Raw genomic sequence first — 24,196 nt, forward strand, 5'->3', positions numbered from 1 at the left:
TGGTCTGTGAGATGTCAGAGAAATGAAAAACAAATGTGAGAATCTGAAGCTCCAAGCCAAAAAAAAAAACTATATGAAAGGGTCATCATGAGGAGCCGGAGCTTGATCAAAATGCCCTTTTTCCATTTTAACAAAACTCTTGCATGAAAAATCTGTGAAATGTTTTAGCAGAGTCAGTTTTAGCTGAGTCAGCTATGTCCCTTCTTCACTTTTTCTTCACGAATATAAATTAACTTCATTTTTGAGGCTTTTATTTAACACTAAAATCTAGACATAAAAAAAAATCCCTAAATGATGTCCAAACAGATTTAAACACAGAACAATTTTGTTCAGATTAAAGTTTAAGACACTTTATACAAAACTTGTCCTCCAATGAAGCATAGTGTTTAAAATAAAGCACACCTAATAATGCAGGGGATAGGTATTGGACATATTTACAAAAATGCATGCATTCAATACTTTATGAAAATGCTTTTTTTCTGTCATACAAAATCAAGTTTAATGATATTCTGGAAAAAATATGTATTTTTTGAGCTGCTTCAGTCTTTTTCAAATGACTATGCCAAATTTCTTTACTTTCTTTTAATAAAACCAACATGTGTAACATTTGTATTTGCTTTTTACAGCAGACGTTTTTTCAAAGAACATAAAAAAATTTAAAAATTAAAAACTGATTAAATTGATATCCATCTGACTGCATTGGATGGGAAACAATCCAATGCAGTCAGATATAGCTGAAAACAATCTAATTCAGTTGAAATTTTACACAACCATCATCAGTTAATCAGGAAATCAGCAGACAGAATCCAGACTTTGAGGACAATCAGAAGAGAAATATTTCACCTTTAAGTGGAAAGAACTTTCAGCGCCAAAACACAAGAAATTAACAAGAAATCAAGACATTAAGAAATTATTTCTCAGGTGACTTTTTAGGTTATGAAGTTAAAAGGTGGCTCCTTGCCTCTGAAATGTTGCACCATCAAAGCACAGTAAGCAATCACAGCTTCTTTGAAATGTGACAGTTTTTCTGCAGACATGAAAAAGGAAACATCAAGGGTTTCTGACTTCAGAAACGAACTGCACTTTAAATAGACACACTATCCATTAAAGTTCTCAAAGTTTAGGAGCTCAACAGACAGAAATCCTCTTAAAGATAACAAAAAAGAAATGCATTTATTTACTTAATTTAAAGCCTGTTCCTGATGAGTAAAAAAAATATTAAGGTGATAATAAATAGATAATTGTAACTATTTTCTATTTGAACCGTTTATGTTGTCAAATTAGAATCTCTATTCATTTTTAATCAGAATTTAAAAAAAAATTATGACTATAAAACTGTTGGTTTATAAGCTAACTGATTGAGATAACATCACTGTATATATATAGATATATGTATATATCTATATATATATATAATACAAATATTCCCGGTCAAAAATAATGCAGAAGATTTTTTTTGAAGATTTAATGCTCGGGTTTTCTTTTGAAGGGGAAAAACAATAAGACGAGTAATCTGTTTTCTTATCTCTGACTCACACTCACACTTTGCATCTGCTGCTTCACAATTATCATATACATTAGTCAACACCTGTTCACCCTAACCTTGTTTTAATTAGGACAATCTAAGCGCCATCCATGAGCAGACTGTTGTGGCTCGCACATGGATTTTACGCACAGAGGAAGTTATATTGGCAAACCATTTTCTTAATGCAATACGTGCGTTTTTGTGATACTTCTCCATTGTGCTAAAAGCGCAGTCTTATTTGTTGTTTTGCGCAAGTGCGATGCCTTTGCGCTGTTTAATCAAAATCCCAGAAGGAGGGATGCGTGGGCGCCGAAAGTGTCACAGCCGAGACTGGCAGGAGGTTGCTAACCGAATTGGAGACATTTTTCTTAAGTGTTCGTCGATCAGTGCGAGACATGAGATGTGTTAAAATCCTCATAAAACATCAAACGGTCTGGGAAGCGAATTAAGCACTTAGAATAGACATCACCTGCAAATAGTGGGGATTCTGTGCGTGAACTCATCCTAGAGGCAGGAGTTGGAGATGTTAAATATTTTATTTTTTAACTAACGCATTATTTTGTGAGTTATGCAATGTCTTCTGTTTTCACATTCGTGAAAAAGTGTTGCACTTAAATTGGAAGGGCGACTTCCCTGCAGAAATTGTCGATAAGAAGCGCTAAAAGGAACAGCGGAGAGCTTTGATGGGATTTGCTGCCAGTGAAAGCTGGGGGTCTTTTGAACGGAGTTGTCAGTCAATACCAGTGGGACCTGCCCTCCACCCCTCCTCTTCTTTCCTCTTTGCACACACACAGCGGCAGCTGGTTGTGTATATAAATAGACCCGGTAGGCTGGAGTCCCACACAGACTTTTTAAGGAACAGTTGGGGAACCAGGAAAGATGCCCGCGTCGCCAGCTGGATTTGGAAACTTCTTCTTAGAGAGGAACCTCGTAATGCCGGCTGGATATCAGATCCCGGTCCTGGGGTGTCCATCGGGTGTACAGCAGCAGCAACAACAACAACAACAGGCTCAGCATCTGGCAGCTATGGCAGCCGGAGTTCCCATAACATACTCAGGACTTCAGGGATACAACTTTGTCCCTTATCCACACCACAGGCACATTGCGCACATGGTGAGCTCAACTTTCATAAAATATTCTCATAAGACTTCTTGTTTTACTTTAAATGCCCAAAGAAAACTTGTTCCAATCGCAACCCATACGTGCGCTCTGAATAAACAGTCGTTTACCTGTTGCCAAACTAATCACTTTAATATATGGGAAGCAATTAGTGCAAAAAGTCGGTTCTTTTTCCAACTGGTCTGGTGAAGAAATAATGCAAAAATCACAGTTTTTTAAAAAGTTGGGATTATGTAGAGTCATCAAAACCACCATAATAAGGACATGTAATGTTAAGTAGTGGGGCTGGAGTAACAGCAAAAAAAGATGATCAAATGGTAAGCGTTGTTTTAGAACGATTCTAGTAATGAAATTGTATAAAAATCACTTTCTAAAAAGTTGGGGTGCTGCAAAACTCCAACCAAAACACATAATTTAATCAAATGACTGCCATTTAAAACACAACCTTCTGACCAGCAAATTACCATTGTTGATTTCATCGAAATCCTCTTTTTGCTGCCGGTCAATGAAATAATGTGAAAATAAAACAGTGAGTCATCTGGTCATTAGACTCAGGTGTTCATTGTGTGATGTTAAGAAGCTGTTCGGTTTATTAATATATGTTTTTTCTTTTGGTGCTCTGAAGAAAATGATGAAAATAATGCCATGAGGTACGGGGTTCTGTTCAACGCATGGTGCTTTGTGGAGCCCAGTTCAATTCAAGCAGATGTGGGAAAGCAGTTGAGGAAAAGTTTGATGTTTTGTTCACAAGTAACAACAGAAAAGTTCATAATCTGCTCAATTTATGTAAAAATAATTACACACAAAATCTGTTTCCTGGCTCAGACACAAGAAGCTAAAATGATAAAAATTAGCATTAAGATTTGATTTATGAGGAATTATAATAGTATGTGAACACTTGGTGTATTTTTAAACCTGGTTTGTTTAAAGTCAAGTGGTCTTAAGGTGCCTAGGCCAACAGGAGAAGAATCTATTATAAATCTTGCTTTCTCTTTTCGGCTGACTCTTTCATGTTCTTTAGCTTGTTCTCATGTTCCGTCTTTCTGTCTTCCAGAGCGGTGGCTTTGACTTGAAGGCCGCCTCTTCATATCATCATGCCCTCCTGGCCCGCGGAGGGGTCCTCTACCCTCCCTACCGTCCGGGTGCTGCTGAGGATCTTGGCAGGGTTGCCAAGGTGGCGACACGTGAGAGCACCGGCGCGCTGAAGGCCTGGCTGAACGAGCACCTGAAGAACCCGTACCCAACCAAGGGCGAGAAAATCATGCTGGCCATCATCACTAAGATGAGTCTGACGCAGGTCTCCACCTGGTTCGCCAACGCCAGGCGGCGCCTGAAGAAGGAGAACAGGGTCAGCTGGGCATCTAAAAGCAAATCGGATGAGGAGGATGAGGAGCAGGAGGGGGAGAGTGACGAGGAGGAAGGTCCCCTGCAAAAGTGCAACTTGGTGAAGCAAGATGATGAGGCAGAGCATCATGACGGGCAGGAAGCCGCAGATGAGCCTGAGCCGGAGCGCTCTGCAGCTGCAGAGGAGCGTTTGGAGGTGCAGGAAGCTGGAGCAGAGAAGAAAGCTGGAAGCGGCGATTCTGACCACACATCATCCACTTCAGAAAGCAAAGAGAACATTGTCAGTCAGAAACCCAAAATTTGGTCTTTGGCAGAAACCGCTACCTCGGAGGTCTCAAAGAAACCTGTGGATGGTTTTTACCACCCTGCTGGGAGGCTGTGGGCGGACTGGGCTTCACGGACCGGACTCTTTGTTCCAGCTTACTACACCACTCATGAAATAGTCTGAGCTGATCAGAAGACAGTTACAAAAAAAAACAACATTTTGCACTTTGAACCTTCAAACCTCACAGAATTTCTGAAGTTTGTTACGGTATAAGAATTTGTTGGGAGACCAAAGACTAAGGATGTTCTGTCACTGTAAATAAATGTAGATGTATTTTTCCACCTGGATGATGTAAATTATATTTCCTTAGTCTAACCATAAAAAAGTATTTTGTTAAAATAAACTTTGGCTTATTCTAAAATTAAGGTGTCTTCATTTGTTCTGACAAGAACTTTAAGATAAGTAAAAGAAAATAGTTTATAAATAAAATCATAATATAAAAGAATTGTTTCACTGGGACATCAATATCCATTTTATTATGCCTTTATAGTCTGATACAAGAATAAATAGTCAGAAAATCATTAATATATTAATTTCTCTTTGTTTTTTGTATGATAATTTATATTTTAGGCATTTATGGGAATGTCTTCATCATAAGATTGTTTGGAAAAAAAAGTCAACTAAAAAAAGATGGCTCACTTAAACCGTACATTTGCCACTTTTATAAACTATTTCAGAATATTTCCTTTCATACTTTTTGCATTTTCACTCATATTATGTAATGATTAAGTATATTTTGCACAATTGATGATACTGAACATGATTAAACTTATTTAACAGTATTAGACTGATGTGCATATACAGTATGTGCTGTTTTAATCAGAATGCATTTCCATTTGTGTATTCAAGTCAAAATTAAGTTATAAATATATATTACGTTTTTTTAACTTTTGGGTACATATAGTACATATTAAAGCAATTGATGGACTGAACCATAATGTAGCTGTGGACAACTACAGTTTCACAATCAGCAACAGGGATTCATTACAGTTGTTCTAGAAAATGATTTTAAAATGGTTTTATGACTCTATTAAAGAGACATTTTAACCCTCTATGGCATGGCGTTGCCCTCAGGCAACAAACCACATAGCTGTACCTCACATTGCTCCTTTATTTTATTTTTTGGGGGGCATGATTTTTGACATATTTTTGTCCAAAAAATAGTTCTTTTATGAATATAGTTTTTGTTTGATTTGTATTTCATTTCTCATAATCAGTGTAGACAATCTTGGTGTTCTAGACCAATGTTACCCTGAGGCAACAAACCCAAATCTGGTTCCAGGAGGTGTCAGAGTCCGATTTTATGATTGACATGTAATTAGGGACCACCAAGCTCCCAAAGAATGCAGGAAAATATTTCTTCCCCACAAAAATAAAAAGTCATGCCATAGAGGGTTAAAGATAATCGAAAGATCACATTTAAATTCCAAAAAACATTATTTTAGAATAGCCTATGGACTGTAATGGGATCACACGATTTTAGTATACGTTCACGTTGAATCATCAAAGTCTTCAGATCTGAACTTGAAGCAACAGAAGTTCCCACAGAAGACAGAGACTTTGATTATGAGAGATCTGCTGTGGTACATGACACCCAGGTGTCAGGAGGAGATTCTTGATTGGGCGTAGATCTGACGGATGTGGAGACAAAATCAACATTTCAAAGTTTTTATGATAATCAAACCATTTCTGAACCAGTTGTGGCAGCGTGGGTTAATTTACAAAAAGAATATACTATTACCTTAAAATGATCTGATTCAATTCATACATCAGTGGTCATAATGTTAAGCCAGATTGGTGTTTCCGTAGCGCTTCATATAAAGCTGCAGCAAGTGCGTTGCTAATAGCTAACAGCAACGCACTTGCGCCACTTTGAGGATTAAAGAGGTAACTACAAGAGAAATAACTCCCCTCACCTAAAGCAATCGGCCTAAAGCGTCCATATCAAATTATTATTTATTTTGGTTGGAAGGTCTCTTTGCCATTACCCTAATCTTTAGCTTCCACCAATCCTTCTCTTCAGATTTAGGTCAGGATTCTGCCTTTGCCCCTTTAAAAACAAAATGAAGGGGCAAAGAAAAAAAACATCTTTTATATTTGATTAATGTCTTATTTCTTTATATTGTAATGAACATATTTTTTGTTTAATGGTCTTTTTTTAGTATGTTTATCTGGTGGTTTAACATTCCCTGTTAGGACTGCAGCTAATAATGTTATCATGACAACCAAATATCCATAAAAAATAACAATACATCTATGCTAGTCCTGCAAGTAGCTATAATGGGACATAGTTACTTGCAGGATTAGCATAGATGTATTATTTGTTAGTTCAAAACACATAATAGCTCAGTCTAATTACTACTACCTATAGTTAATTTGGTAAATTTATATTATACCAACAAATTTGCTGAACTGAACAAATTATTGTTGCCAAACTGTTTCCTTAGTTAACCCTACATTTTTAAGGTAAAATATGTCTGCTGAAATTAGTTGTATTTAGTTTGGGTGAAGTACACACGTCCTTTAAAAACATGAAGAAAATTTAATGCAGTTTTTACTATAATAACACGGTGCTTTAGTACACCAAAAACATGAACAATAGCATTAATGTGTTTCATTGCAACAAGTAGAACATCTAAGTACAACATGCAATTATACAACAACGACAAATGATTCAACCTCCTGTACATCGATCCAGCAAAATTTACAGGCACATTAGGGTCAATAAATACAGCTTTATGTTCGAGAAAGTCCATTATGACACAACCAATTCTCCCCAGTTACATCACTAACTGAAGCCGACGGTAGAGGAACTCGATACTTGTGATTCCTGACGGGGGAGACGGGCCGTTTTTCCTTCCTCCTCCACAGAACACACGATTTTTCCGTTCTCACTTCTTCCGTGCTCCCCAGCAGAACCGAAGGACACTGTAGAAAAGCTTCTTGTATCTTCCTGAGAAGGGATGCTTCTGTCTTCGTTTTCCACTGGAGTCTGTGGTCCAGGAAACAGTGAGGCTTCTTCAGTTGGCCCGCATGTTGCCGTCGGTCCGATACATTCAATACACTCCTGTGAAAGGGTAAAAGAAAATCAAATAGATGTTTTTGAAAAAAAAAAATAGTACATTGTATCATTTACTGAATAAGTAACCTTTAAATCCACATCTGCTTAGAGCCAAAACTGTTGCTTTTATGCATTTAAAACCTCTGGTGGGAGTCTGAGTTTGAATCAAAGCTTGATTTTAATTTTAATAGCATTAAGATGTTTCTGTTTTCTTTTTGGTTAAAAATTCTAGGTTATTCACAGGTTTATGCTTTAACTAATCCAATGCTGTATGCCTAATTGTTTTCTAATTAAAGACAAAAAACAAGTACAGGTTTAATTATATATGGTTTATTTTAAAGATCCATTTTTTTGTATCTAAAGGTAAAACAATTTTCTACATTGAAGCAAAAAAAAAAAACCCTAAAATAATAAAAATACACCGATAGTTTTAAATAATAGCAAATTTTGCTGGACAATAAATTGTCCGAGTAATTATTGCAATAAACTGTAATATTGTTATTTCGAAACCATTTTCAAGTAACACATTGTCAATGGAATAATAATGCAAGTTCACCTATTTAAGACCAACAAATCTGAATTTTATAAAGAACTTAACACTGGAACTGGAAATGTAGTCACATTTTTGGGATTTTTCAGTGTGAGATTATGCTACTGCATTAAAAAACATTATTTCATTAAGCTTTTTTATGTATGTAATTTTGGAGTTTGCTGATTTATCAACAGCTTCCATATGCTTGACAACATCTCTAACGTTGCTTTATGATGCTCCTCTGATATTATGAAAGTCACTTGTTATTTTCTCTTTTTATTTTATGCTGGATGTGTTATTGTTGAGTATTAGTGGTACCCAGCCTATTTTATAATCATTATATTTAGAAAATACAAATAATATTTCCATTACTTAAAGTACATTCAATTATTTTTTTGTTAATAAACAAACAAAGCAGTCATCTACCACCTAAATATATACAAATATTTATTCAAACAAGCAATTTGAAATAAAACTTATATTTACCAATTTTTTCCCCTTCTCTAAATGTAATTTACCTAGAATGAAAAGAGACAAACATTTTAAATGGCTGATCAACACTATTAACAACACAATGTGAACTTTCAGAGTGAAGCTTACGTTGGCGATACAGAAACACTCCAAATACACAACATGCAACCATAAAGATTCCCATCACAGTGAGAACTATGACATGGACCCGGCTTTTCTTTACTGTAAGAGAAGCAGACAGAAAAAAGAAACAATTAGTTACTGACACATAAAGTCGTATCTAACAATGTCAGTCATCTTACTTCTTTACATTTTTAATGTTGGAAGTTAAAAGAATTGTTTTCCATTTCATAAAACATACATACAGTGGAACCCTGTATTCGAGGGGTTTAAGGACTGCAGCTGAAATTTGCAACTACATGACAAAATATACCTTAATATTTATTGTCCATTAAGCCAATCAATGCAAAGAAAAATGAAAGGTGCTCCTGGATCGGCTGCGTTGCAAATACAAACATTAAATCAAAGTATTTCAGCCTCCCAAGGAGAATTTGATTTTTTTTTTTTTATTTGGAGTTACGTTCCACAGAAAAATCCCTGAATCCTGAATGATGAACAGGCAAAAGTATTTTTAACTTTTCGTCTGTTCCACACATAGAAGTAATCTAAACAATGCACTAATAAAACACACTGCTGCTCCCAACCTCGGGACCACATTACTAACAGGTTTACAGGTCTGTGTCAGTGAGAAAGTTTCATTCTGAGCAACTCCATAAAATTTCTAACCACAGAGGAAACAGATAAATGTAAGGTAAGGTTGAGAAACCTCTCAGTCACACAAAACTCACCACATACGGTGTCAGATCGGTTGGTTCCAGCTACGTCAATAGTGTGATCTGGCGGACATCTGAAAAGAGTTTTACAGTGTTAAGGTTAAATACCTTTATAATGTGAGTCACATCAATATCTGGCCAATTTGTGAAATCCTAACTCTTTGTATGCACAGTCACAACTCATGAACCATGAAGTTCAGTGTATGCTAATGGGATTTTATATATCAGACTAACACAAAGTAGTAAAATATTGCTTTATATTTTAAACTGGATTTAGTTTTGTACTTCAACTACCTCCTCTTTATATTTAAGTTAATTGTTCTTGCTAGAGAGTGAACCTCATGCACTAGACTCAAGCCTTTGCAGCTTCTAATGCGTTTTCTTCCAGGATAGCCAAATACTTGTTTTATTTTCCCCAATTCCTTCCAAATAATAGCAGTCCAACAGCACTATGCTGCCACTACCACTGTGTCTCACAGTGAGCGTGTTTCATCATAATACATTGCAGTGAAATTGAGATTATGTCATTAAATAGTTTTTAAGAAGCCCAGCATATTGCTTTAGGACCTTGCAGCAGCATACTGTGTTGCATGAAATCCAAATAATTCAATTTCCAAATGTCTATGTCCCATACAATGCCTGCTGTAATCATTAAGCATTATTCAAAATGGCATTCTTTTAAACAAATGTTTCTGCTTTCTGGTTGTGTCATACTCTTTCAATTTTCAGATGGGAGCTCTGTGAAATGTTGAGTGATTGGAAGGCAGTTTTATAAAATGAGTGGTTCAAATTCTTCCACAACTTTATAGTAAAATAAAAAAGGAACCACTTATATTTGATACATTAGCTCAAAGTTGATACTAAATGATTAAATAACTAAAATAGTGAGTGGAAAAGAGAGGCCACAGTCAAAATTCACAACAAAGAAACCAGTAAATGAACTTTGTGGCCCTCACTGAATTAGAAAAGTATTCTAAGTGTTGTTGTCTCAATTTGTGGGCATCAGCACTTACTTTGTGTGTTCAATGCAGCGGTCAGACATGGAGGTTTCATTGGAAAATGTCCCCTCCACACATGGTTGGCATACTGTATCATGTGTTTGATCCCCTGAAAGTCAAGGGTGATTATTTAAAAAAAATAGTGTCAAGACAAAAAGAAAATTGTTAATTGCTCTATAAAAAATTACGTAATTTAAAAATTTCTGTCGCACCTTTGGACTCAACTCCTTCTCCTGGCCCACACTGCTTGTGTGGGCTGCAGGTCTCACAGTATTCACTTGAGCAGTGGAACCCTTGTTTACATAGGCAGACAGCTTTCTTCGTACTGTCATGGACTCCAGTATACAAGTTTTTATCTGAAAGAAAAAGGGTCACACTTTTAAAAGACATGCAGTGAAAGAAAATACAAATGTGTGTGAAATGTGTAAAGGTCTTACTTGGGTCACAATATGGCTGGGGCTCACACTTGTTTTCAGTGGTGTATGTCTCCTGATATTCATCCGGGCCACATGGCTCACATTCTGGCCTTTCACAGTTGTCGTTATTTGCCATTTTTGTTCCTGCAAAACAAGTTATGGTACAGTGATTTAGTTCCTTAATCACGCATGAAAAATCAACTTATTCTGACAGGGAGGATTAGCATAACCTGTTCCTACCCAATAGTGACAACTCCCAACATATCCTCTGCAACTTATTTTCTAGCAATCCTTGCTTTTCCAGTGCATTATTCTGACTATGTTAGCATAACTTTCCCACATCTGCTATTATTGAGATACATTTGGTATTGGCTGGATTTAGTGCAACTCCATCATTGCTAACATGCTGCATGAGGAGTAAATAGTGCTAATGAACACAACTCCGAAGTACAACAAGTGGGAACAATTCACACTCTTGGGTCAGTTCACAATTCTCAGTTTTTATACACCAGGCGTCAAGTCTACCACAGCTATAATATTTCTTAATATTTACCAAGGGTTTTCCGGCCATATGGGAGAGTCATGCATGATTCTAAGCTTTGCCTGTGTGAACCCACCCAATTTAAAATAAATGGGTCATTAATATGGTCCCTGATGACAGACTGAAGAGAAAATTCAACTTTGTCAACAGGATGCATTTAACAAAAATGTAGGATACTGATCTTTTATGGTTGGAGTTTTCCATCTTTGTTTTAATTACTTCAACAAGGACAAAGAAAGAATGTTCGATGTGGTTTTTAATATGTTTTTAGTATGGCTTTGACTGCCATACTAAAAATGGCAGTCAAAGCCATCCACAGGACATGTGAACCAGATGGATGGGTGGAGTAATGGATGGACTTTTTTTTGTATTTTCTCTAAAGGCTATTGTGGCATAGGAGAACTTTGGGACCGCACACTGGACTACGCCTACCATGCAGGAGAAAAAAAAAATACTGTCTCTTTCAGACATCTTTAAGGAAGAGTCTGAAACATTCAGAACCAAACCCCACAGGGAGGATGTGGAAATTCCCAAAGGCTGGGAAAGTGAAAGAGAAGGATAGAGGAAAAATTAAATGAAAGCAAAAGTGAGGGGATCTGCAGCTGGTGTAATGGCGTCATTGTGTCATGTCATCATGTCAACAGAGCCTCTTCACATCTACAATATTAATATCATATATGAACTCCAACCTATAGAGCAACAAGGCGAGACGAAACGACGTTTCCAGACTGGTTACATACCTGGTGAACACTTCAAGCAGCACTGGCCTTTAACCTCATACTGGGTGGTTGGGTCGCATAAGCCCTGAGCGGCGCTCATGCCCTGCAAAGCAGAAAATACATTCCGTAATTATTAAACTCGCGTCATCATGTGACTCGACTCTGGCGCAGTTTCTGTGGGTAATTGACTGTAGCTTCACTTCCTCAGTCCGCACTGCTAGGGTCGGGCTGGAAAGTCCCAAAAATTCAACCTATTCAACGCTCCAGGGGCAGCAGCTGCAGGGTTTTTCTCTTGTTTTTCTTGCTGCTCATAACGTTATTTTACGTGTTAGGTTTCACTCACAGTGTCGAAAGTGAAACTACAAGACCCCTCCGCCCTGCCCCTCCTCCTACAAGGAGCGCTTACAACGTGAATGGACACAAATGAGCCTAAATTACCAACATTAAAATGATGCATTGGCGTTCAAGTTAGATAATGATTTATAAACATCATTTAAAACTAGATCCGAAATAAAGTCGGGAAAAACAATGTTTTTCGAGCTGTCTTCGGTTCATAACCTTCCGCTTTTTCAACTACGCAATGCATAAATGAGCCTATTTATTATTATTATTATTATTATTACTCACCATAAGGACGCTCAGAAGCAGCAGCTGGGATCCAAACATGATGACAAAAACAGACGAAGTCTCTCGCACTGTCGCTCCTTCAGCCAAGCTGTGCAGCTCTAAACTGCCTATAAGCTCATGGTGTGTAGCTACTACAAAAGGGGAGGAGCTGAAACTGGTTTTCCACGTGATTTTTTAATTCTTGACCGTTTCCTGTAAAAGCAACAAGTATGACGTGGTTTCCCCCTTCCCATCCCAGTTCATCCTCCTCAGTATTTTCTCAACCAAAACATTTTTGGTTCAGTTTTGGGATCGTTCTGGAATGCAATCCCCCCCTTCAGTATCTAAATTGTTGTTGGTTTTTTTTTTGCAAATATAAGGATAAAAATAAATAATATTCACCTATCAACTGCCTTATAAAATGACTTGGATTATTCTAGTTAATCTTTAAAATATTGATGCTCATATTTTAGTAGATTTTGTTCAGTTTCAGCTGCTTCACTCTGTTACACAACATGCAACATGTCATAACGCGTTCCTCCTTCCTCATATTTGTTCCCTCTGTGTAATTTGACTTCAGCAAATACATTTCCAGGTGAACATTCTAAATGTCATAGAGTATTGTATTCTAAATATTATGAAATGCATTAGAGAAATGCTAAATCACCTGCAGTTAAATTAAAAAGAATTTTGGTTGTTTTTTAAACTGAATTTATGGATAACAATAAGGAAAGTAATAGTGCTTCTATCCGCATGCCATCAGTTCCCAGGAAATACAGCATGAGTTTGTTTTTGTGTCCTCAAACAATCTGTATTGATTGTAAGAACAAAGGGATTCCCCAAAAACTTTTTATCAGGGGGATTTCCCATCTCTAACTGCTGTGGAGGATTCCCCCTCAGTTGCTCTAAATACACTTCCCTAAAAACTCTGATCATTTTACCAAGCCATTTTACCAGCTTGGCTGAGAGTCTGAGTTTACCTTATTTTTCTTGTAGTATTACATAATGTATTGGGAGGAAACATTGTTTCAGGGTATGGAAATTCCTGGTTATTGTCTTACTCTGGCTGTATGTTAGAATTAGTAATTGTTCAAAAATCATGTGAGGAATAGCAACACAACCAGATGTGTACTTTTTAGGAAGCATTACAATGTTGTTGTTTTTTTTAAATTACAGTAAGTGAGGAGATAAAATCCCCTTCTTTCTTTGTTTCTTTTTTTTTAAATTGTTTGTTTCCTTCTTCCTGCATTTCTGTATTTTGTTATTATTATTTTTTGAAAATGTCTCCCAACTTGAAAAGTGCCTCTGAGGAGAACCTCAGCTTTTACCCAAAAGGTGTTTCTTATTGTAAATAAGTTTCTACTTTGCTTTTAAGTTGTGAACAAATTAAAACTGCAAAGAGCATAAGCAGCAAAAATGCAAACCATCATATTCAGTGTCTTGTATTCCTTGATTTTACTAAATACAGTAATGTGCAGAGGTGCGGAGTAACTGTCACTCAATTACATTTACTGGAGTAACTTTTTGGGGAAAAATTTTAGTTTTAGGAACAGTTTTACTATACTTAGCTTTTACTGCAAAGAGCATACTTTATCTATATACCATATAGATAAAGTATATGTGTCTAATACTATAAGCATTATCATCATAGTTTTTTTAGGATTTTCATAGTTTTATTTATGTGTTATGTGTTATTTTATTTGCTGTCTGTAATCCTGTGAAAAGAAGCCACTAGAACAAAAAACTTCACATATTTCAGGAGATTCTGATCACATGCAATCTACTGATTTACTAGTGAAAACAATACATAAAATAATTTGAAAATTTGAAAAACACAGTGAGGAAGAAACATTTCTGTCCTTCAAACTCAGTGAACAGCCAAAGAAATGTTTCAAAGACACATATTGGAGTTTTGTGTTTGTAAAGACTGAAATAAATGAAAAATATTTCCAAAAACACAAAAACAATAGAGTATAGAAATATTGAAAAAGAAAATGTTGTAGTGAATACTCAACAATTCGACTGGTGCCTCACAAACCTCAGGAATAGTTTACAATAAGAACTTGAGTTATTTGAGGCCACCAGTGTTGAAAATTCAAAGCAAAAGGTATTTTATTTCCAGGATAAAGTATGCTTTTCTAACACGAACCCTTAAATAAAAAAAAGAAAGATGAACGCACATTGTCCACATATTGCATTAGTATATGTTTCTCCCTACAGCTTGATGTTACATCATCTTAGGCCTGGAAGTTAATCTAGGCTTGTTTATAACTAGGTTAACCCTTAAAACGAAATCAACTCCTTCAGCTCCTTATTTCCTTGTTTCCTTCTTTCTCTGTTTATTCCTTTCTCATTAGTGTCATATTTTTGCTTGTCTTCTAGCCGATGCCGTTTGATTTAAGTCTGCTCAAGCTACAATAGGTAGTTTTTTTTCTATAGCTTTGTAACAATTGCTAATATTTTTTCCACAGTTGATTTAAAGTTATGCAATAAAAACATTAAATTAGCGGCAAACAAGCAATCTTTCTCTGTTTTGACTATCACATATTTTGCTGTGGAAACAAATCACTTACTGTTAACCAACCCACTTGCTAAGTAGGTTGATTTAATAAATAACTTCAGAGGCGGAGAGACTCTGTGAGGCACCTCTGATTGGCTCACCTTCTGCTTCAAGTTTCCACTGCTGCAGGCTTAATTGGTGGCAGCAGCATACTGAGGTGTTGCTTAACAACATCAGGAACCTTTAAGCTTAAAACCGGGGCTGGTGCTTTGTTATTATATAAAAAATTATCCACACAATCTCTGTAATGTGTTGCATTGTGGAATTTCAAATCAAAAGCTGTTTCAGTACAACGTAATACACACTGATCAATCATACAGAGTGAGAAAAAATATAGAATCAATAGAAAGAAATGGAAATAAATAGAAAATACCTTCTTATTAATAGGGTAACGAGGTAGTATTTTATTTTAAGGGTATTGCGGAGTAGAACAGTTGATGGACAGATCCATTGCGACTTGCCCCAGCGGAATACAAAAGCTCACCAGTGTTCAGAGATTTGTTAGTGAAATGATTTTTGATCATTCAGCTTCAAAATTATGTGCTACTTAATGGGTTAACCATATGAAATTCAAATGAATAACATTGAAGTTTGTAGTTGCAAAATGACAGCAAAAAGTTGGAAATGAAAAGTCTGAGGCGTATTAGTACTTTTATCTGAATTGTGCAGGTGCAATATTTTAAAACAAGTTTCATTCTACAAACATTCAAGTAAAAAGTTATACATTTAAAGTCAGAATTGATTCTCCCTAAAGCTGTAGAGTATTGCTTTACATATTTCATACATTGCAACATCTTGAGAAGCTCTATGAAGTTAGTTCTAAGTTGTTCTTTTTCTACACTTTTGTTTATATTTTTTTGGTTTAAGGCATTGCTTTTTTGGACAATTATTCCCTCTGGTTTTTGATTTTGTGCAGCTCTAAGGATTTTAGCTCATTCTTTTTTTTTTTTACTTTTGGACAGTTGTTTATAAATGGGAGTAGTGGAATATCAACTCAAAATCTTAAATTGTGCCTAAACTATGACCCCAAATCCCAGAGGAGTTCAAAATGAGGCTTATTTAGATTTAAGATTTACATTTATTCTTAGATTTAAAGAGGAGCAGCAGAAGCAAATAAAGTGGATTAGCAGTGCTTGTCAACAACTGATGGTGTCAACCAATATCATAGTATTCCATGTCACTGTGGAATATTGTCTCTGCTGGCCAGAAATTAAGCTGTTAGGATGAATATAGCAACAGTCTTCAGTAAGAGGCTTCTTCAGATTTGTTGCAAAACTAACTGCTATTGGATATCCTTCCTATTGGATACTTGGGTTATATGATTATTCCCTTTGGAATAAATAAAGTTAATTTCTACTATAATCTTTTTTTAAGCTATGAAGTCTAATCTAAAGTAATATCCTGACTCCCAACTTTGTACAAAAAGGCTCAATGAGAATATAAAGACATTGTCATGCAAGTGAAGACATGTCAGCTGAAATCTTTGCAGCTATCTACAGCAAGCCTCTGCTCTGTAGGTGTGGCTGACCAGGCAAAGCCTTTTAAGAGCAACAAATTTTTTTTTTAACCTGAGCTGAAATAGGGCGGTCGCAACAAGAGAGTCACAAATCAGTGCAGTTTCCCTCTCGCCTATGAAACAGATGTCTGTCGGGTTATTGTATGACAATCAAAACAAAGCCAAGCACTGCGTCTGTGAAGCAGCACCGTGATCTGTTGCATGGATATTTGTTTGTTATGCCTGGTTTAGGAACAAAGAAGAAAGACTATGTGTCCAGACCGGACAGATCCATCGGGGACTTGCCCCAGGTAAGACTCATAGTCTACAGTGGAAGGCTGGAATGACTACAGCGCTACTTACAGTAACTACCAGGTCATTTGCCATGCTATTGACATCTGTATCTGTTCTTCTGCTAGTATGTACCGACAGCCTAACTTTATCTTTGTTCCACAGAAGGCAGCCCTCTCACTTTCATTCACGTCACATCAGCACAGAGAGCTTTGGTTGAGTTTATGGGACTCTTTCAAGCATTTCTCACTTCCTCAATTCAACCAGAGTTCCCTAAGATTAGTACTTTCCCACAATAAGACAGTTTATTTACTAAGAAATGTGTCACATGAGGACATTTTTGGGGACAATTCCTGGTAAACCATGTTATTTGTCTGGTTATTCATGTTGCACTGTGATGATTTTCCACTGAGTGGTGTCTCAAACGTGACCAAATATGAAAAGTGCAAGTTTGTGTGCTCCCATCAGTCACAATGAGCTTCTGTAAGAACAGTTTTTGCAAACTTTTGTTTACATAAAAATTGGAATTAGTCATGAAAGTCTCAAAATAATGAGGAAATTGCCAAATTTTGCTCATATGCCATCCGCATAAATATCCATATCTTGGGTTTTTAGTCAAACCTCTAATCTCTGTGTATTTATTTCAGCTGAGCAATGAAATGCAGCTCAGCATCATGAACAGGGTAAAAAATGGAGAGATATCCATTGAGGATGCTCTGAACCAGGCAAGAAAGGAAAGAGAGCATCTTCGCCAGGTGGGTGTCCAGTCCGATTACAAACAGAAAGCAGATGGTTGTGATTATAGTGCAGTAACAATAAATTTCACGTGTCTCTTCCTTCCTTCAAGGATGAATCATATTTCAGGTTAGGTCTTAATATGCTGGAGAAACGCAGATTATAATGACACCAAAAGAAGTGGTTAGAGAACAAACAAAGCACTGAAAAGAAACTGAGCATGAGAAGCAATTACATAAAGAGGAAAAAGTGCAAGTTTTATTGTTCTACCGCAGCTAGACATGTTCATAAAAAGCAGCTACTGCATTGTTTGCAAGATTAAAATATGTGCCTGGGTTACATTCGTCCTGATTGTGCTCAGGTTGCCAAAATTACCTGCAGGTTTATTCTTAGCTTTACTTTTAGGCAAAGGTTTTAGATTTTCATGATTAGCATTCAGTCACAGTACTCACTCCAGTTATCTCAGGCAAAAGAGCATCAAAAGTTACCTTCTGAATGTCTCAGTTACAAAGTCCAAGCTGAAGAAAACTTGCTTTTGTTTATTTCAAGCTTCTAGCTTGAAATAAACAAGCTAGAAGCAACATACTAGCAAATTGTCTTTGCTAGTATGTTGCTCAGCCTGCTGAGTCAGTTTGAAAGCAGGTCTTTTTCTGGCCAGTTTCCTGTAGCTAAACTTATTTTTGCATTTGGATTAAGGAGTGCTATGTGTGTCCTTTGAGGAAACAATTAATAGTTTATGCTATTATTTGAAATGTTGTTTTTAAAAGTGACTTCCTCTTTGATCTATAATTACTGTTACAGGAACAGCCTGAGAAAAGTACAACACAACAGTACAACTTCAGCGTTCATAAACATGGCCGCTACAGGTGGCAGAAGCGGGTTCTACAGGTGAGTTTGAACAGCTGCTTGTCTACTTGCTGAAGGACAGCAGGGCCACTAACACCCCGAGGGGCCACATGGTTTGCAAGTTTAGGATAAAGCAATTGCAAAGGTTTTCTATCTCTTGAACTTTATCACACTTTGTCATTTTACAAACACAAACCGGAGTGCAGATGCATATTTTTAAATCATAGACTAACCCGACATGACCTTTCAAAAATGTTTTACAAATAAAAATCCAAATTGAGCAAGGTGAATTTATCACTGACCCCTATCCCAGTTGGTTTTGTTAATTAAAATTTTAATTCAAAAATACTTTATTTATCCCGAAGGAAAATTAAATACTGGCATAACTCATATCATCTAAGTATCTTCAAATAATTGTTAGGATGGTGATGATGTGGGCAAGGGGACCTCCAGTAGCAGTCAGCGGTGCAGCAAATCTGAAGAGGCCTCTGACTGCAGACTGTTGCTGTATCACTACATGCTAACAACTCAATTTCTGGCCGGCAGACACAATATTTCACAATAACTTGTCCTGGATCTACAGTCAGCCACTGGCAAGCACTGATTATCCACTTCATTTGATTTTGCTGCTCCTCTTTAAATCTTTGTCTCTGTTTTTTCCATGAGACGTTTTTCCAGTCTCATATCCACCAACTTCCAACTTTGTGTGCACCTAGATTGATTTCAAGACCAAACTGCTGTGCAGCATAGAGAGAGGCATTGTCAAACGCCAGCTCCCTTTCTCCATTGTCAAGAGCTGTGATGATGGGGTTGGTTCCAGGTTCTCCATTTCTTTTAAAGAACACCATGACTATGAACTGGAGGCTACATCGCTGGAGGACAAACACAAGGTAAAGCTGTGGAAAATCATCATATGCGTTGAGACTTGTCATGCTTACAGCGTTCTTTTGTCATGTAGATGATGCAGCTTGTGAATCAGATCATTCATGGAAACATATACAGCGATTCTGAAAGTGAGAACTCTGAATCGCAGCAGGAGCCTCAAGCATCACAGAGCCTTAAAGAAGGTGTATTGTTGCTGCACAGAGGAGGACTAGCATCATTCAAATGGGTGAAGTACGAATGCATCCTTCTTATTTCAACTTTACAGTTTAAAGAACAAAATTTAATAAAAATGTAAATATCATAAGAGAGAAATTTAAGAAATCTTGACCACAGACTCTAAGTCCTGCAGGCCCTGATACAGTTACTCTAACTGAATCTTATCTGTTTTCTCTCTTGGCTACTTTCTCTTTTTAGTCTTATACTATTTACATGAATAATGCCACAATGATATAAAAGATCTCTAGTCTGCTCAACAGTCTGCAGTTGTTCTTCTAGTTATGACACGATAAAGCAGAATTACCCAACTTCAGTCCTCGAGAGCTGCATCCTCCAGCTTTTTAATGTTGTCTATTTCTATCAGTCTGGGTTTTTTTTAGACCAAACTGAAACAACTGGTTGCAGAAATTCCCATTATTGAGTCTGCCTTTAATTTTTTCTGCTTTGTAATTGTGTTGCTTACTATTTTTTTAAAAAATACAATAAAACTGATCACTGAGGAGACATTAGTGAAATCCTTGTGGGTCTCTTCATTCTGAGTCTTGCCTGCATTGAGTACAAATACATGCTTTTTAAAGTTTATCATTAAAATATGATGCATATTCATGCATTGTTTTGTTCTATGCATCTACTCAATGCTTGAATGGGTTCATAGTCACCTGGTGACATTGTTGTATAGAGCTGTGCATCATCTGCTAATTAGTCAGAGCTGAGGGGAACATATGTATACACAAAATGCCTCTTTTTAAAGGAGACAATAACCAAAATAGAAAAGGTTAAGACAACACAGGCAGCTCTAAATTACTTAAAAGTGCTATTTTTGACTTGGAAAAAACTCTAAAATACACAAGGACGAATTTTATTTCATTCATATAACCAAAACCAAAGTTATTCAATGATAGATTATTTTAAAAACATCTTTAGGGCCAAGACAGGGTTATGTCAAAGTTTAAGTAAAAGAAATCAGGTTGGCAGTCATTACATGTTGCAGTAAATTTGAAGCTTATAGATCATAGATGAATATATGACTCAAAACTCACAACTATAGTTTAAAACAATGAAGATGTCAATGTGGGTCATCTACACAAACAGTGCAGCAGTTCCCACAAGATAATAAAACTTGTGGGTTGTACAAAGATACAACTTACAGTTAAGATGGTTGCTTCACCTTGCACCACATATTTCCCCTTTCTTTTGTTTCAGATACAAAGCTCAGCTCCACCCAGGGGAGCTAACACTGGTCCCATTCAGGCAGCGAAGCAACATAGATAGAGACGTGACATCCTCAGTTCCTCTTTCCACTGTGATTCACTTATCAGACGGTGACACCAGTGTGCAGAAACCATATGGCTATGACACATTTATACTTCTCACCCACAGAAATGAGTACCAGTGAGTAAGAATGTGTTCATTTCAGTCGGACATTTTAATAACAAACTTTTAGGGTTCTTTGCACATCACAGTTATTGTCCAGCATGGTTTGATTTGTAGTATAATAAATATGATGCCTTTAGAGTTACTTATCAGAGTGTTTCAGTTGAACAGGGAAGTTGGGTGAAGTTTTATTGATATGTTGCAGGTTTAAAATCCCTGCACAAGAGGAAGCAGTTTCTCCTGGTGCTGTGCAGAAGGAGCGTGATGCCTGGGTCAAAGCCATCCACAAACTGTGTTCACATTGGAAAAGGAAGTCCAGATCTGAACAGATGTTTGCAGAATCAAAGAGCTTACAACATATCAGTATACCAGAAGACTTTGATGACAATGACACAGATCTTGAGTGCGGTGGTGGATTTGCTGCTGAAGATTTAGTTCCAGAGGACGATAAAAATTCAGATTCCACATCTGGAGATAGAGAGTGCACACTACCTGAGGAAGAAGGTCCGAGTTCTCCCTCAGCTGACACAAAACCAGTCCCAAGACCCCGCATTGGCAAGGCTGCCATTCAAGTTACTGCTGGATCAGACAATTTGAGTCCCCTCTCGTCTCCAACCTCTCTCTATGCGACTGTCTCAAAATTACCCCTGTCCCCCCCACACTCACCCTGCCATGCTGGCCTCATGTCCTTTCCTTCAGGCCCGGAGTCTCAAAAACCAGCCTCGCCAGATGTGAAACAACCTCCAACGCCGTTCATCCCGCCTCCACCACCTCTGCCTGTTAAACAGAGTACTCTTAAAAAATCCCGGACAAAGGCCTTCCACTGGGACCTCGTTGGGCATGAGAAGGTAGCCATCTTTTTTACTTGACCTTCTTTCACCAGAAGATACTGAGTAAATAACATTTTGATATCATTATACTGGAAAAATTAGATATTATCAGTTAGAATTACATCATATTTTCTTCACTACACTATTTCTTATTTATCATCACAAAGTCTCCACTCTTCCTAAACTTTCTCATCTCAGTCTGTAAGTTCTACACTTACATCTATAAAATTTGATTATCATGAAAAAAAATTATATTTGTTGTCACTCATTCATTATAATTATTACATAGAGTGAAATATTTCAAACACTTATTTCTTTGGAAGTTGAAGATTGTGGCTTATGCATGATGAAAAGTCAAAGTTCATATTGAAAATTCCAGAATAAGTGCAACAGAAAGGATAAGTTAAACTGACATGTCAGGCTTCTGAGAAGTATGATCATTTCCAAGCTCTCACTAGTTGGGCACCCTTTGCATGAAAGGTGCCCAACTTTCATGCAAAAGTTGGGCACCTTTGCGTCAGTGAAATGCAGCATGGACACAATCAGCCTGTGGCACTGCTGAGGTGCAATGGTAGATAACTACCTGCCCTGCAGGTCATATGCATTGCTGCATCTGCAGTCTCTCATCTTCCTCTTCCTCTCTGAAATTTATATCAAACAAGTTTGCTTGGTCACTGAGCCAACTTTTGGCACGTTGGGCAGTGTGGGCTGGTAACAGGTCAACTCAGCATCTCCACAAAGTTTGTAAGCAGCAGGAAGAATGAATTGCTCTAAAATGTAACTGGTAGACAGCTGTGTTGACTGCGGATTTCATAAAACCCAGGAGAAGACATGTCACACCAAAACATAATTAACTATATAAACTTCACACTGGTCTTCAAGCAACATGGATTCTGTGCCTTTCTATTCCTCATCCAGATGCCGGGACATTGATTTCCAAATGAAATGCAAACTTTGCTTTGGAAAACTGAGCAGCTGTTCAGCTCTTTTCTCCTTAGTCCATATATAATAAGTTATCTAGGATGCATTGACTCAAGCCTGAGTCTATTCCTTAAGCTCCAAAAAATTCTTGAAAGGAATTGGAATTAGGGTTAGAAGTAGGGTTGGAATGAGGGCTGGGATTAGAGTTGGTCAGAAATAGTGAACATTTTCACAGTAATTTAATTTCCTCAGACCTACGCAAAGAAGGGTTATCAATTTTTCTGTTTGCTCCAATCATAAAATGTCAAAGGAGAAGAATGAAAGTTCTGTTCTGTTAGCAAAAGTAGCTATTGGTGATGTTTGCAGCAGTTTCCCCCCCCACCAATGATTCTACAAAAGCTCTATTTCTTGTAGGATTCCTCCCCCCACTGAATAAATTGACTCAAATAAATGGTGCATTTTTCAGCCTGCATTTATCCTATTAAAATGAAATAATATTTTTAAAAGTCTGCTTCTTACTTTGCCAGGGGCACTAATAAATGAGCAGAATGTATATGTTTTTTTTTACCCGGGTTATAATATTTTTCTTCCAACAGATTACAAAAACATTTTGGGTTCAGGAAAAGAGCAAGAAGCCTGAAATCGACACATCACGTTTGTTGGAGCAGTTCGCTGTCAAAGATCTGGGATCGTTTGGCACAACGGACTCGAGTAGTACGCAGCACATCATGCTCAACCAGAAGATTGCACACAACTTCAGTGAGTAACTCCTCTCTGATTGCATTTCTGAGTTTATTTTTAATAGCATTTACAACAGCATAGCGATTATTAACACATTATTAGGAAGATGAGCATTCTTCATTTCCTGTTGCTGCGAAACCAATTCTTCCGGATTAAGTCTAATGAAAAAAGCTCATTTCCATGGGTAGTAATAGGCTACCTGTTCCCACCCAGTAGATGGCAGCACCACACAAACAGTAACAATAATTCCTGCAGGAAGGCAACAGATGGCTCACAAACTTTGGAGGTGAATTGAGGACCAGTGTGAAATAAAAACAGGTTAACTGGAAATTCTGCAAATCCTCACTTTCTCATTGAAGACTGGGACATTTTGGCTGCTAAGCAAACAGATTATTGTTTTCTTATGTCTGCCAGCAGGGGACAGTGTTGTACCAATCTTTAGGGCCATGCTTGCCCCTGAGGGAGAGCCATAGTTGATTGTAAGATATTCTATCTCGCATCTAATGGCTTTTCACTTTTGATTACCTGAGGCTTGTACATTTCAAGACCTCACCAGAGGGAGAGCATTTCCAAAACTTCCCCTCAGAGGTCCTGCTTGTAGCTCAGTCCCCGCTGGTAAGACGTACAGATGTGGCAGTGGCCGGCTGCTACATGGAATCAGCGCGAATGTGCAGAATGGCAACATAATTCGAGTTCACATGTTCATAAAATATAAATAGGAGGGTGTCTAAGAGACAGTAGCAGAGATTTCTGGCCCTCATGCAGAACACACTGATAGTACTCCTAGACTTGTTAACTTTTGGTTGTGTCAG

The 24,196-nt window shown here is 37.2% G+C and overlaps 3 protein-coding genes across 3 annotated transcripts in view; 2 read left to right on the forward strand and 1 right to left on the reverse strand.

Moving 5' to 3' along the window:
• The first annotated feature begins 2,364 nt into the window (after positions 1 to 2,364).
• On the forward strand, positions 2,365 to 4,620 carry LOC102227933 (iroquois-class homeodomain protein irx-1-A-like). Its single transcript, XM_005798981.2, has 2 exons — positions 2,365 to 2,638; positions 3,699 to 4,620. Exons 1-2 carry the CDS (start codon positions 2,405 to 2,407, stop codon positions 4,434 to 4,436), a joined length of 972 nt encoding a protein of 323 aa, XP_005799038.1. The 5' UTR covers positions 2,365 to 2,404; the 3' UTR covers positions 4,437 to 4,620.
• Positions 4,621 to 6,835: 2,215 nt separating this feature from the next.
• On the reverse strand, positions 6,836 to 12,651 carry LOC102228192 (tumor necrosis factor receptor superfamily member 5-like). The gene is made up of 9 exons (XM_023353388.1): positions 12,512 to 12,651; positions 11,906 to 11,987; positions 10,646 to 10,768; positions 10,421 to 10,564; positions 10,224 to 10,317; positions 9,226 to 9,284; positions 8,507 to 8,599; positions 8,393 to 8,424; positions 6,836 to 7,380 (listed from the first exon to the last, which is right to left on the reverse strand). The coding sequence occupies exons 1-9, from the start codon at positions 12,548 to 12,550 to the stop codon at positions 7,102 to 7,104; spliced, it is 945 nt and encodes a 314-aa protein (XP_023209156.1). The 5' UTR covers positions 12,551 to 12,651; the 3' UTR covers positions 6,836 to 7,101.
• Positions 12,652 to 16,650: 3,999 nt separating this feature from the next.
• Positions 16,651 to 24,196, forward strand: part of LOC111609883 (formin-like protein 13) — a 44,120-nt gene continuing 36,574 nt past the window's right edge. Inside the window, exons 1-8 of the mRNA XM_023340892.1 lie at positions 16,651 to 16,856; positions 17,484 to 17,591; positions 18,373 to 18,459; positions 19,134 to 19,307; positions 19,376 to 19,533; positions 20,722 to 20,910; positions 21,098 to 21,740; positions 23,240 to 23,402. Coding sequence (XP_023196660.1) covers positions 16,710 to 16,856; positions 17,484 to 17,591; positions 18,373 to 18,459; positions 19,134 to 19,307; positions 19,376 to 19,533; positions 20,722 to 20,910; positions 21,098 to 21,740; positions 23,240 to 23,402 — 1,669 coding nt within the window. The 5' untranslated portion in view covers positions 16,651 to 16,709. The remainder of the gene's footprint in view (positions 16,857 to 17,483; positions 17,592 to 18,372; positions 18,460 to 19,133; positions 19,308 to 19,375; positions 19,534 to 20,721; positions 20,911 to 21,097; positions 21,741 to 23,239; positions 23,403 to 24,196) is intronic.

This window comes from Xiphophorus maculatus, chromosome 1 (assembly GCF_002775205.1).
Source record: "Xiphophorus maculatus strain JP 163 A chromosome 1, X_maculatus-5.0-male, whole genome shotgun sequence".
Taxonomy (NCBI): domain Eukaryota; kingdom Metazoa; phylum Chordata; class Actinopteri; order Cyprinodontiformes; family Poeciliidae; genus Xiphophorus; species Xiphophorus maculatus.